At 43.0% G+C, this 13,226-nt stretch overlaps 1 protein-coding gene across 3 annotated transcripts in view; it reads left to right on the top strand.

The window, feature by feature from the left end:
• The window catches only part of LOC133973714 (neurexin-3b), a 271,954-nt gene that overhangs the window by 96,371 nt on the left and 162,357 nt on the right, over positions 1–13,226 (top strand). For all 3 annotated transcript variants that reach the window (XM_062411736.1, XM_062411733.1, XM_062411734.1), the window contains one exon: positions 12,828–13,031. In XM_062411736.1, the coding sequence (XP_062267720.1) occupies positions 12,828–13,031 (204 nt within the window). The remainder of the gene's footprint in view (positions 1–12,827; positions 13,032–13,226) is intronic.

The raw sequence follows: 13,226 nt of genomic DNA, 5'->3' as shown, positions 1-13,226 counted from the left end.
TTATTTCAAACAACATATCAACTATATGCCGAAATAACAAAATCATAGTATTTTTTACATTGAGATGCCTTTTCCTTTCTCTTCCTGTGACATAGTTTCAACAGTTTGACAACTGTTTTGATGACTCATCCTGCTCTCAGGGGAGAGGATGCTGCTAGTCAACTCTGCCGCAGGGAGCGTGCCGCACTTTCAGAGCTATTGGCTAAAGTGATGCAAATCAATATTTTTCCGCTCACAGGTTTGTGCGTTTATCAGGCACGTGCAAATTTGTGGATTCAAACCGCTCTCTTCCATCTGTTTCAAGCTCCTTAAGAGAAGTGTATTGTACTATTTACTATTAACTATACAAATTGGCCATTGAGGTGTTGTGTAAACCACCAAAGGATAACCCTAACTAATAATTGATAATTGATAAATCTTTGAGCATTTGTCTTTGAGCTCATTTGTTTTTGCTTGTTATTTTTTGTGGTTGATAATCTGGTTTGATTGGAGGATGCTGATGTGAATGAGCTCTGTGCAGCCGCTCTCCTCTCAGCACTTTTTCCATTCCTTCTCTGACGAGCTGTTGGCATTTAGGGGAAGCCGTTATCGCTGAGTGTGATAGGATGAGATATACAACAGGAACCTTCCAGACACTTGTCCACTGTTATCATGTAGTGGAGAAGGAAGCCTGTAGAATTGTTCTGTGCAGTGTTTAGCACTGGGCCACGGGATCAAGTTGGCTCCTGGTTTCTTGAGTCTTTCTTTGTGGCGTTTGAATGTTCTCCCGTGTGGGTTCTCTCCAGGAACTGTGGCTCCCTCCCACTGTACAAGATCAGGAAAACTGTGCGGTGTTAGTGAGAGTGACCGGGTGTTTGTCTGTATGTCATCCCAGCCTCCAGCCCCCCCCCCCCCCCCCCCCCCCCCCCCCACGACCCACATAAGGTTAAGCAGATAATGGGCAGATGGAGGGGTGACATCATTTTTTGCCGCTCATAGTTCTGTCGAATAGAGTGAATATATATTCATCTTTCTCGCACATTATCATGTTAATTTGGAGAAAACAACTGATTTCTATTGTGTCTCCTGTTGTGGGTTGCCTTTAATTGTGTGTCAAAATTGTTTAATAGCATAAACATCCCTCCATTTCTCTCCCAGCCCACAGCTCTGTAACTCCCCTTTAAACCAACGCCTTTGCCTTGCCCTCGCCTTTTCGCCAGCCCCACTTCTCCAAGTTAACGGGGTGATAAGCACCTTTGCCGGGACATTTATCTCCGCGTACAGAGAAAATGACACTTCAAGGTCTGCCCTGACTAACAGGCCGGCGCTCCCATACAGGCGAGGAAAATGGAAGAAAGGCGAATGAGGTTGAAAACACAAAAGGAAGGACGGTTATAGAAAGGGGACGGCTGGAGACAGATGAGGGGCAACAAATTAGCTGGAGAAGAATAGTGAAGCAATAAGGCTTTTAAAAGCTGGATGTTGGACTTCAAAGTGTGTGATGTGTAGATTTTCCACCCAGGCCTGGACAGTGGTTTTAAGCATCGTTTTATCCGGGCTTTTATACACATGACTTTTACGTTTTCTTCTGGTAGATTAATCCCAAAAAAATAATTCCTAAATCATGTCAAACTTTCCTCAATGTTTTTTTTAGCTTTAAATCTATAGTCAGAGATTTTGACAGACATAGCATGACAGTACAGGCTCACTGGCGCTAGATGTGGTAACTGATTCGCATAATTTAGCACATGATGCCTCTGTGGTGCACTGCAGGTGGTAGATTTGAAGCATCAGCGGCGGCTACACCGGCAGCTGCCCATTACAACTAATGCTACAATATCACATTCGCTTTACGGTGATGATGATCCGTCCGGCGCTGTTAGTGACCAGAGAGTTTTATTTTTATTCATTCAACCTGTCGGCGATGACACATCTGAAATCACTCATTCTTCCTGAAAGCTGGATTATTTGTTTCTCCTCTGGGGATGCAGCTAACAAGCATGCAGCGTGATTGACTGACACATACCTCCAGGAAAGAAATGCAGAAGCATATGTCAACATATATATATATATCAATCAAGCTGAATGATAAATGTAGTGTGTTTCTTTATAGGAGCATACAAATAAATAATATATCCTCTCGAAAGGTGTCAGGACTTGCAGTGATGCCAGAACCCGTTTGACTAAGTTTGGAGTGAACGCGTCGAGGTGCAGGCTGAGCCACGGGAAACAACATGTTCATGTCAAAGCTCAAAGCCTATATTGTCAAAAAACTTTCTTCCCGTGGATTCTGCCTCATGTTGAATAGAAAATTGCTCGTTTTCAGAGGTACAAATTGAGGGCCTGAATTATCATTATTATTAGTGTATTATGTGTCGTTCAAATTTTGACACTTTTCCTACATGACTGAAATGTCCCTTTTTTTATGTTGTTTTTTATTCTCAAACTTATAATACACAGCGGCACATAAACAAATCAGAGCTGTAGCGTCGAGAGTGTGTTTGCTCGCATATGTGTGTGAATCATGCTTCATAAACCTAACTCCATTTGATGCTGTTTGTAGAAAATGCCTAGGACTGTATTTAAAAAAAAGGTCATATTTCCCAGTCCCATCAAAGAAAAAACTGGACCCAGCTTTGCTCCTCATGTTGTTGAACAATCATTGAATGCTAGTTTCGCTTCTATTTTCAATTTTCAATTTTCTCCTCCCATCTGCTGAGATGACGGCTCTGCAGAGCGATTGTCCCTAATAGATTGGAGGTCACGTCGATCGAGTTCTAATTCTCCTGGATGGCAGCTGCGGTCATTTTTTCCGAACACGTGCAGAACATGTCCTCTGCTCCCCTGCTGAGGAGATCTGAGTTGCCTCCCATTAAAGTCAGTGTGTCCTGCCTCCGGTGCCGCAGGACAGACTCGTGGCGAGCTGACAGCCGTCCCCCTGTGCTGGAACACTATGCCAGTGGTGCCTGACGTAACTGGGCCCTTCCGATTCACATAGCGGAAATGGGAAGAAACAAGTAAAGTCTGGGAGTGGAGAGATTTGTGTGACAACGTTCACGCAGGAGACAAACAGATCTTCCTGCACTTTGAAAACGATCTGTTTGTTTCCGTTTTTTCGCTGCTTGGAACATTATGCTGTTGCTCCCTAATCCCCATTTGTAATTAAATGCGTGCTTAGGAGCTGTGCTGGGTTATGTAAACCCTGACTCTCATTGTGGCACACTAAGCTGAATAGGGAAGACACGTAGGAGCGGGCTGCATCCATCTTTCCCTGCTTTCTGTCTTGTGTCTCATTTCAGTCTTCGTCTTGTTTTATCCCCTCTTGCTGTCAAACGGACACTTGCACGCTGTCCCCTTCCTTCTATGTGGTTTCTCTCTCTCTCTATCTCTCTCTCTCTCTCTCTCTCTCTCTCTCTCTCTCTCATACACACAAGCAAGAGAGAGAGAGAGAGAGAGAGAGAGAGAGAGAGAGAGAGAGAGAGAGAGAGAGAGAGAGGGAGAGGGAGAGGGAGAGGGAGAGGGAGAGGGAGAGAGGGAGAGGGAGAGGGCACACACACAGAGGAAATCAAGCCTTCAGTGCTCGGCCATCTGAGAAATTGACAAGTCTCCAAAGCTCTCATGGCAGCAGAAGGAGGTTTCCCAGTGAGACTAACTGATTTTTACGATTTAAAAAACGGGGGTAAAATGACTCTATATACTACTTTCCTGGATATAGCACCTCACCCTCCCGGGGTTTAAATAAATATTCATGATTGTGTGTTTTGTAAAAGTGGCATGAATTAGCATTTTTACACACATTTGTCTTAATGCCTCAAGAGACACTCTGGTAACTTGATTTATTTGTTTTGCAACATGATAATCAAGGACTACGTCTGCCACACGTCAGTCAGCTTGATTGCCTTTGCTTTTTCTCATAGGTCCATCCTAAGTTGCAGTTTTATAAATTCATCTCCTTCTATTTCTTCGTATTCAATCGCTTCCTTGGGATTATTTTCCCATTTACGTCTTTTTTTTCTCTCACCCTCCTCCCTCATTCCTGCTCGTGCTTCCGTCTCATCTCAACCCTGTTCATCTCCCCACAACTCAATGAGAAGCGCAGTTGAGAGCAGCGGCAGGCTGTATTTGACTTTGCTGCCCCCCGATGGAGCTGTGGTTCACTGGCTGTGTGTACGCACTGCATGTTTGTTTGTGTATTAGAGTCTTTTCTTTGTAGTGATGTGTCCAGGGTGTGATGTGTCCAGTGCTGGCTTTGTTGAAAGTTAGTGAGATTACATTTGCCGAGGTAGTGTTCATGTTCCTTGATATTTAGAAAAGCTTGATGAAAAGAAAATCAAAAGGAAAACTGACTGCTCTTCTCCCACACTATTTCCTAATCTAGATACAGGAACTTCTAAACCTCTCACTGTTCGTTTTACAGATTCAGACAGTCGTGAATGTATTGGCCTTAAACACACAGTCACTCACCTTGCCCACAGTCTCAGGGCTTGTACTGTAGTACTTCTTTTTCCTTATTCTGAAATAAACAAATTACTAAACACTAACATTAAATGTATTTACTGATATGTATTTATCAGCCATTTGCAGATGCAACAACAGAATGCACGGTCAAGTTGTGAAAAACTCAGCAAGGGCAAAACCATAAATCAAACCTACTTTATCTACAAATTCTCCCAGTGGAAAATCCCAGGGGCTCAAGAAGTTGCAGAAAGCATATTCTATTTTCACAAAGTTTGCAGTCATCGACTCTTAACAAAAAAGTCTGAAGGAAAAGCCACTCCACCCGTTTTTTGCTCTATGAACTGAAGTGTTGTATTACACCACTTTCTAAGGCCTTTAGGCCTATAACCCATGGGACCCTTTGGCCCAATCATGGATAAATGAACCAAAAGTGGCTCAGAAATCGGAAATTTGTTTTATCATGTTAGATTGGGGAATTTCTGGCTTTATGGCTGTAATTTCATGATCAGGATGAGTGCAACACATATAAGGTTAGGATTAACACATGGTTATGGTGACTGTCAAGAAAATAAAAGGAGATGTGTAATGTTGCATTTTTTGTTGCCTAGTTTTAAGGGATGTGGTCACATTGACGAGAAACTCAGCTAAACTCAATCGTCGGTACAGCTCAGGGTTGGATGATTTACAAGCACAAATTCACTTTGGTGGAGTTCTGTGTTACCACCAAGTAGCTCAATGGCTAAGAAGTCAATGGCTAAGAAGCTGGAACCTTGTTCAGAAGGAAAACTTATTGTGGCTGTTGCAGGGCTGCTTGCATGCGAAAAAGTAACTGTGTTCCAAAGTAACTTTTTCAAAGTAACTTTGTAACTTTGTTCCAAAGTAACTTTGTTCCAAAGTTACAGTTTATCATGAAGAACTGCCGTAGTTTATTTCACTGATATGGCAAGACATTTGAAGTTGTTTGCTCTGGAATGAGAGGAATCAACAGACGTAACACAAGTTTGATCTAAGGTTTGAATCACTGCCTATGCAACCCACTTATGGGACTACCAAAGGTAATTTGTTTAAGCAGGTTGTTTTCGCATAGACCAGCTTTAAAATGCATCATTATCAGCATCATCATCATCATCACTACCATCTGACATCAGACAGACTAAAGAGAAACAGTTCCATTGTTCGCACCAGAAACGCAATACTTTAGTATGAACGATGTTAGAAAAATTGAAATCACCCTTGACAGGAAAACAAATTCCCTCTCCTGTTCTGTTGGGAAACCGTTGCCCTCGAGTCACCACCTGGCTTTGCCCTGAATTATGCTTTCTAGCCTAAGTGAGTCTCTGGCCAGGCGGCCGTTTGCCTCCATAGTGCCCTTTTGTTTGACACATGTGACCTTCTAGTTGGCTCAAGTGGTGCTCTGGGTGCTCTAAACCTTCACATAAATCCAGCAGTAAAGGTAACTGCACTACAGAGGTGTCACCCTTTTATTTTTTCCACCTCTGAGTCTGTTTACACCACCGGTTAAGGTTAATCTGCGGCTATTTATAGTTTGCAAATTGTTGTGTAGGTGCGTGTTTATTTTCGCACACAGTGACCCATGTGTGTCCGTGTGTGTAGCTCCCCGCTAAGCAGGAGCATTACACCCATAAATCATCACAAACTGTCACTTATTAAAACTTCAACATCCGTCGGGTCAAATCCAGCAGCTTGGCTACGAGTAATCCATTTGCAGGTAGCGTAAGCTCGTGGAGCAGGAATGCTGTTCTATGACTTTCACCAGCGGTCGGGTTAATCCAACAACACCGTGGGAATGATGCAGTCACTGTGCAGTTCCCGGCCTGGAATACACCAAGAGTCGATAGTATAGTATGATGTCCATTACAAAATCGTCCTCAAATTGAATGTGCAGGGGCTTGTTTCGGCAACCGATTGTATCTGTCACATGTTGATAAAGCTCTAGGGATTTACCTTATCCGTGTGTAAAAGCCCATTCAATATGTCGTATGCACAAAACCGCTTACTGTTTCCTACTGACGCCACACCTCCCCTTGTGATTTTTTTATGTCCTGATGAATTCATCTCAGCCCGCTTATTGAGCACGGCAGAATATCTGGTAATCCCTCTGAACACACTGACCTCCTCTTGAGTTCCACTGTCTGCGGGGGAGGTCATTCTTCAAAGTTCTTAAGCTTCCTGTTCTAAGATTGCGCCGCGCATGGCCGCTTCGGTGATTTGGTGCACGATGTTTTGTCTTGTCTTGTTAGTTAATTCAGTTTTAGTGAGTAAATATATATTGTATCTCCTTATGCTTTTCTCATGTGTGTTTTATTTATTGTGTTTGTATGTTTTTATGTTCTATGTTCATTGTATGCACCAATAACCAGAGCAAATTCCTCGTAGGTGTAAACCTACTTGGCAATAAATACATTCTGATTCTGATTCTGACCAGTTCTTGATTCTGAGTTGAGTAAGGACTGGAGCAATAAAGCGAGAAGAGGAGATTAACCATATGTGGTGTTTGACCTTGTTAGTAAACCACATGTCTATGGATACTGGTGTCATTGCTAATGTTTGCCCCCTTGTGGCTGTCTGCAATATATCTTAATATCTTAAATCCCTCCTCCTGCATGTTAGTGGATGGGACATTGATAAAGCTAAAAAGTAAAAGTAAATGTTAATTGAAGTTTTTCCCAAAGAGGCTTTATGTCATTTTAGGTAAATCTTATCACATGTCAGTTTTAATAACATTATAAAACGTCATGATTGATAGCTGAGACTGACTCACGATTGGTCGAGTGCATGTATGAACAGGAAGATGACACTTCGGCTCCCCCAATTGTTACGGCTTTGGCTCATGCTCGAGCACAAGATGGCAGCGTTGATATCCAGGATATTTTAGCTTCATTTTTGGAAAAATGGGTTGAAGCATAGACGTCACATCCATCTTCAAGTAGTTTGGATGGTTTAACTGGAATATAGATCTAGTACAGTGTGATTTGTGGGATATATTTTTGAGTGAGCATGTGTGTGCATGCATGTGTCTCCAGAGTGTATCGCATGCTGAGGCTTACTGCGTATAATGTACACAGCCAATAGCCTCTTTGATTGAGGGCATTTGCTACTGCCGTTCTGTGTATACACATAGCGCACATTTGGGTATTTGTTTGTGTGCACAACCACACCCATATATATAAAGGAGAGAGAGGCACACTTAGAACTTGTAAGAGTCTTTATCTATGTCCTTATCCTTGCTGTCAGGATGAGGATATGATTTTGAACTTTAAAGGCTGACAGCAGTGTGTACGTGCATGCGTTTGTGTGTGGCTGACAGGCATTCACACGAAACACCACAATGACAGTCATGGCCCTTGTTGGTTTGTTTATCAAAACAAAGACTTGTCACTCTGTTAGGGGGAAAAAGAGATTAGATAATCCTGCTCAGCACAGCCAAGGCAAGTAAATAATGGGAGCACTGAGAGAGGAAAAATGGAGAGAGAGAAAACTGATTTCAGAGTTTGAACAGAACTACAGAGCGCGCGTGTGTATGTGTGTGTGTGTGTGTGTGTGTGTGCAGTCAAATAGCTTTCACTGGTCTACTCCCCCTTTTTATCGCCTAAACATTTGTGAAGCTTCTCCCTTAACAGCTTCCCTCCTCCTCCATCTTCTGCTTCAATTGGACTACTAATTATGTAAAGTGCGGCGCTTGCTCGAAAAACACACAAATACACACGTGCACTCAAACGCACAGACTGACAAGAGGCAGCGTAATTACCATCTGAAACGACATCCTCACTGCTGCTGAACTCTCATTTAAGAAATATCAAGTTGCCGCGGCGGCTTGACATGCCACTAGGTGTGTGTCCATATGTGTGTGTTTCATGGATGTAATGTTGCATCCATACAATTGTAAAGGCACTTACATGGAGTGCAATCTCGTGCAGTTTCTTGCCGAGGCCCATTATCAGCTTTACATTAGCTGTGAATGGCTATAATCACAGCAGCAGTCTTCTCCATTTCCAGAGATTGATCTTTAATATTCAACCAATGTGAAGTGAAGTCTGGCTCAGCTGCTTCCACGTCTTTACACCTCTGACTTGTGAAGCTTTGCACACTACTGTGAGCACGACTATGAGGTCTGAGATACCGTGATACCTTCTATTCTAACCTCAAAGGGAGATTTAGACTTCATACAACATGAGTTTACAACCTCTATACCAAGGTGCATTGGTTTGTTTGATGATTGTTTGATTGTTAATGGGATTATGCAAAAGCGACTGATCACGTTTCCATGAAACGTGATGAAAGGATGGGACATGGGCAAAGAAAGAAGCAATTGCATTTTGATATTTTAAATTCTTCAACATTTTTTTACATATCCAAGATTTCCCAGGGAATAATTCATGTAACTCAAAGATGAAAGAAAAAAACTGGTACATTTAGGGAACTGATATCTTTCCATGTATTTAGTGTGTACTTTGTATATGGTTTAATTAAATTTAAGGGGACTCTTGGCAGAGGTATACAATCCACTGAGTGCCATTCTACACTCATTTTGTAGTTTTTTCCCTCACTGCTGTTGGGTATAATAGCATTGTAAATACAAAGTTAGTTACTGGGATCTACTAACCAGCTACATTGGATGAGAAGTTATAAAAAACAGTTGGGATTTGCTTTCTTTTACAAAATAAGCCTATTTTAGCTTATTGTTGCATTAAGACTTTTGATTAAGTCACTTCCAATAAATTAACATTGTTGGTGTCCAAAGACTGGCAAGATGTTGACATTTCGATCTTTTGTCTCTTATTCTGGTTGTTGTTGAGTTTTATTGTTGTTATCGGACTACTCGCCTACTCGCCTCATTACATTTGACACAGCGAGAAGTACTGTGTGAAGCAGGGAAGTGATTCTGTCCCATCAATCATGACATTTTTAGAGAAGTATCTGCCCCAACCCTCAGTTGTTCTAAATAGACTGTGGTTTGTTGTGTTCAGAATAAACTAAGCCCTCTGTCTGTCTTGGTTTACAGCCCCTCAAAGCCGAGTGTCACGCGGTGCGAATCAAATACGTCGAACTGAAGTCAACCCAAAAAGCCCCTCTCCTTTCTAACACAATAAAAAATCCATTTGACTATGACACAGCCGATCCCTGCTGAGAGACATCAATGACAGTCAGACGTGATTGGGACCACTTTGCCCCCCAAAAGGATGATGTGCAGCAAAACAGCCCTCTGAAATTGGCTGCTATTATTCATGTGGCTTATTTAAAAAGCACCAGCACAGTTGATGGCGGAACAGTGCAGCATACTGTTAAACTGGTTCTCGAGGCTATTTCTCATCCATAAACAGTTAAAACCAGGTAAAGCTGCAAATCAGGCCCAATTTGCTTTATGTGTTTTGTAAATATCGGATAGTTCATGAATACATTTCTGGGAAATGAGTGACTGTTCCAGGGTGGAGCAGTGGTGCAGTAGTTGGCACTCACAGCAAAGAAGGTTCCCGCTCCACGCGGTCCACGGAGCCGCTACCCACAATCATGCTTCTTGAAGCAAACAACACAAGCCCAGACTCCACAGATCCCGACGATATCTTTCTTATCTTTCTGTGACCAACACTCACTGAAGCAGCGGCAGAATACGATAACAAATTATACTTCACCTCAAAGACAGCCTTAAGTTTATGACTTACCATCTGATGTTTTGCCACGATAACTTTTGTTTAAGTCCATAACTCTGGGAAACAACTCAGAGGTAAAACTTCTCAAACTTGGCTCTGCTTCTACTTTATTAGCATATAATGTGGCCCAGATAACGCACTATGGATTGCAAGAGCTTTTAGACCACTACTGCATGATTTCATGGGGGATAGTCACTATAAGAATGTAATATTTAGTTTGAAATTAAGTCTTTCAAATTTGATTTCCATAATACAATTCACTCCTGCGGGAACAACTCTCACATTTAGCAGTTGCAAAAAAATGATCCGTTGAGTTCACCCTTACCAAAACTATGAGCCTGTACAATGAGAGTCGCTCTCTGGGGTTGGATGGATGTGATGAAATGCTAACTTGCTAAGTAGGATTCACATTGTTTTGTATTTCTCTCACCGGTTGGATCCAGTGAGTTAGTATTCCAACTTGTGGGGCAGGTCCCACACACTTAATTCCAAGTGTGTGCCAAGTCCTCTTAAACTCCAGAGAGGACATCGCACTCTGTATCACGGCGTGCTTTCCTTTTCCTCCCCCTCTTGTCTCTTTGAGTTTTCTGAGCCTTAGATTGACTCTCGCCACGTTTGCTCTCCTCTTGTTGTGGGAGCCTGGGACCTGACCGGGCTCACAAATCAATATATGCCTCTGCCAGTTTGGGGATCCATCTGTGAACCGCCCATGTTTATTTTCTTTTTTTGTTTTATGCGTGTGTGAGAGACTGAGACAGAGCAAAGGAGACATGAAGAGGGACAGCGCCAGAGCAATTTAAAAATTGACTAGAACAATAGTGAGCCAAGGTTTCATTATCCTCCAGGCTACAGTCGACAGCGTGTTCATTGAATGGATTTTCGCCTGTAAAGCCACTCAGACAAATGTGGGGTTTTCTTTTCTTTTTTTTATCGCAGGGCACGTTTTACCGAGGTGAACGGTTCAATGATCTCACATTACTTACAACTTTTGTAACAGATCACACGGATTTGACATTTAAGCCAGCGGGGCATAGCATTTGTCTCCCCCTACTGTCAGGGGGAGGTATTATATTGTGAAATGCCGTGAAATTCCCACAGCTTCTTAATAACAATCCTCTCCACCGACGAGGTTATGTTCTTGTTTGCATTTATTTGTTTGTCAGTAATCAGCATAACGCAAAAAATAATCAACCGATTTCCATTGTATTTTTTGGAGGGGTGCGGCATAACCCAAAAAAGAACTCATTAAATTTGAGTGCAGATACAAGATTTTCTTTTTTTGCTTTTTGCAATATCCACTCCACTGAGTGTCATTCTAGCTTATTACTTAGATAAATGAAAGGCTTCACTATAACCCATTCCAAATATAACAAATTCCAACCAGTCCCTTCTCTTGTGTCAGACGCGCTCCACACCAGTGATAATCCGTGTTTGTCCTCACTGTTGATCGCCCTCCTTTTCAGAATGTAATCCTCCCTCTTTACGCTAAGTTTCTTTATCATGTGGAGCATTGCAAATTTTTCGTAGATTCCTCGTAGGTTTTTCTGCACTGGTTGCTTCCTTTCTTCCATTCTGGCAAACTTACTGGTTGACGGGAGTGTCACCAATGGAGTCAGTTTTCACTCCGCGGCACACTGCAACATAGAGAGATTTGTCACGGTGCAAACAACCTGGAAAAAAACTCTTAATTCAGTTAACCTCATGTAAAGAAGCAGAGGGAGCAGCGAGCGGTGCCTGACATGTGACATTGCATCGTTTACAGGTAATGGGTACAACCCGTCTCTGGGGTCACGCTCACCTACAGCCTCAGCATTTTCCCAGGATGCAGCCAAATGGTGGTGCATTTCAGAGGCCGGAGGGCTATTTTTTTCCTTTAAAAGCTGATGTGTCAAAACAGGTATTTCATGGTTGGATACCCTTTTAATCTGTCTCTCTCGCCCCATGAGGCTCCCAGTCTGCTGACAGCCCTCCTCTCTTTCTTTGCCCTCACAAGCTCCGGCTCTCTCCTCCCCTTTTTTCCAGTAAGAAAGGAACAGGATCCAGACCAGGCCAGCTCGACAGCCTTTGAAGCCGCGTGATCCACGTTGTCTTATTGTTTCTATCTAACGGGAGAAACTGTGAAACTGCCTGTCTTGCTCTACTGTGTATAGACAATTTCTTTGTGTGGCGTGAGAGCCAGAGTGACTTGACATTTCTAAAACAAGATTTTGCAATTAGAGTAAAGACACCAACCAACAGCTTCAGAGGGGGGTGGGGGAGGGGGGGGGGGCTGAAAGGGAGAGGAGGAAGTGGCATGATGATTTAATTTTCTGCACACTGAGCAGCGTGTGTGCACTTCAGCAGCTTGAGCTCCCAGACACTCGGCCGTCAGTCGATGGATGATGAATACAACTGCAACTGGGCATGTGGGACATATGCGTGTGCGTTGATGAAACATGCAGGTGACACGCGGGTTCCAACTTTAAATTAGGTTCACTCTGAGTGTGTGTGTGAGGGTGTGTTTTATCTTATCTTATCAGGAGCTTTGGTAGCATAAACAAAGTGAGAAGGAGGTGTAGCATATGCAATATATAGCTGTGTCTTTATGATGGTATGATGGTATCTGTATTTTTGCAAACAAAAACACACACACACACACACACACACACACACATATAATGGGCACATCATCTGTGTTCAAATCACCATCCCTACTCAAACTCTCCCGTCTCTTTTCGTCAGAATCTTCGATCCTGTCCTACGACGGCAGCATGTACATGAAGGTGGTGATGCCGAGCGTCATGCACACCGAGGCCGAGGACGTGTCCCTGCGTTTCATGTCCCAGCGGGCGTTCGGCCTGCTCATGGCCGCCACCTCCCGCGAGTCGGCTGACACGCTGAGGCTGGAGCTGGACAGCGGGAGGGTGAAACTGACTGTCAACCTAGGTATCGTATAAACCGTCCCCGTCGGCGTTACCTCACCCTCGTATTTCAGAGGGACGCCTGACTGTTTTTGTGTTTTCATTCTTTTTTTTATTTGCGGTCCAGACTTGATATCAGACCTAACACATACTTAAACTATTTATTTTTTTCTAGTTTGTCTTTGTAGTTGCATGCACTGTTTTTGACTTGCCTGGATTT

This window comes from Platichthys flesus, chromosome 18 (genome assembly GCF_949316205.1).
Source record: "Platichthys flesus chromosome 18, fPlaFle2.1, whole genome shotgun sequence".
In the NCBI taxonomy this organism is placed as follows: Eukaryota; Metazoa; Chordata; class Actinopteri; order Pleuronectiformes; family Pleuronectidae; genus Platichthys; species Platichthys flesus.
The sequence above is the reverse complement of the archived record's forward strand: the minus strand, read 5'-3'. Positions and strand labels throughout refer to the sequence as shown.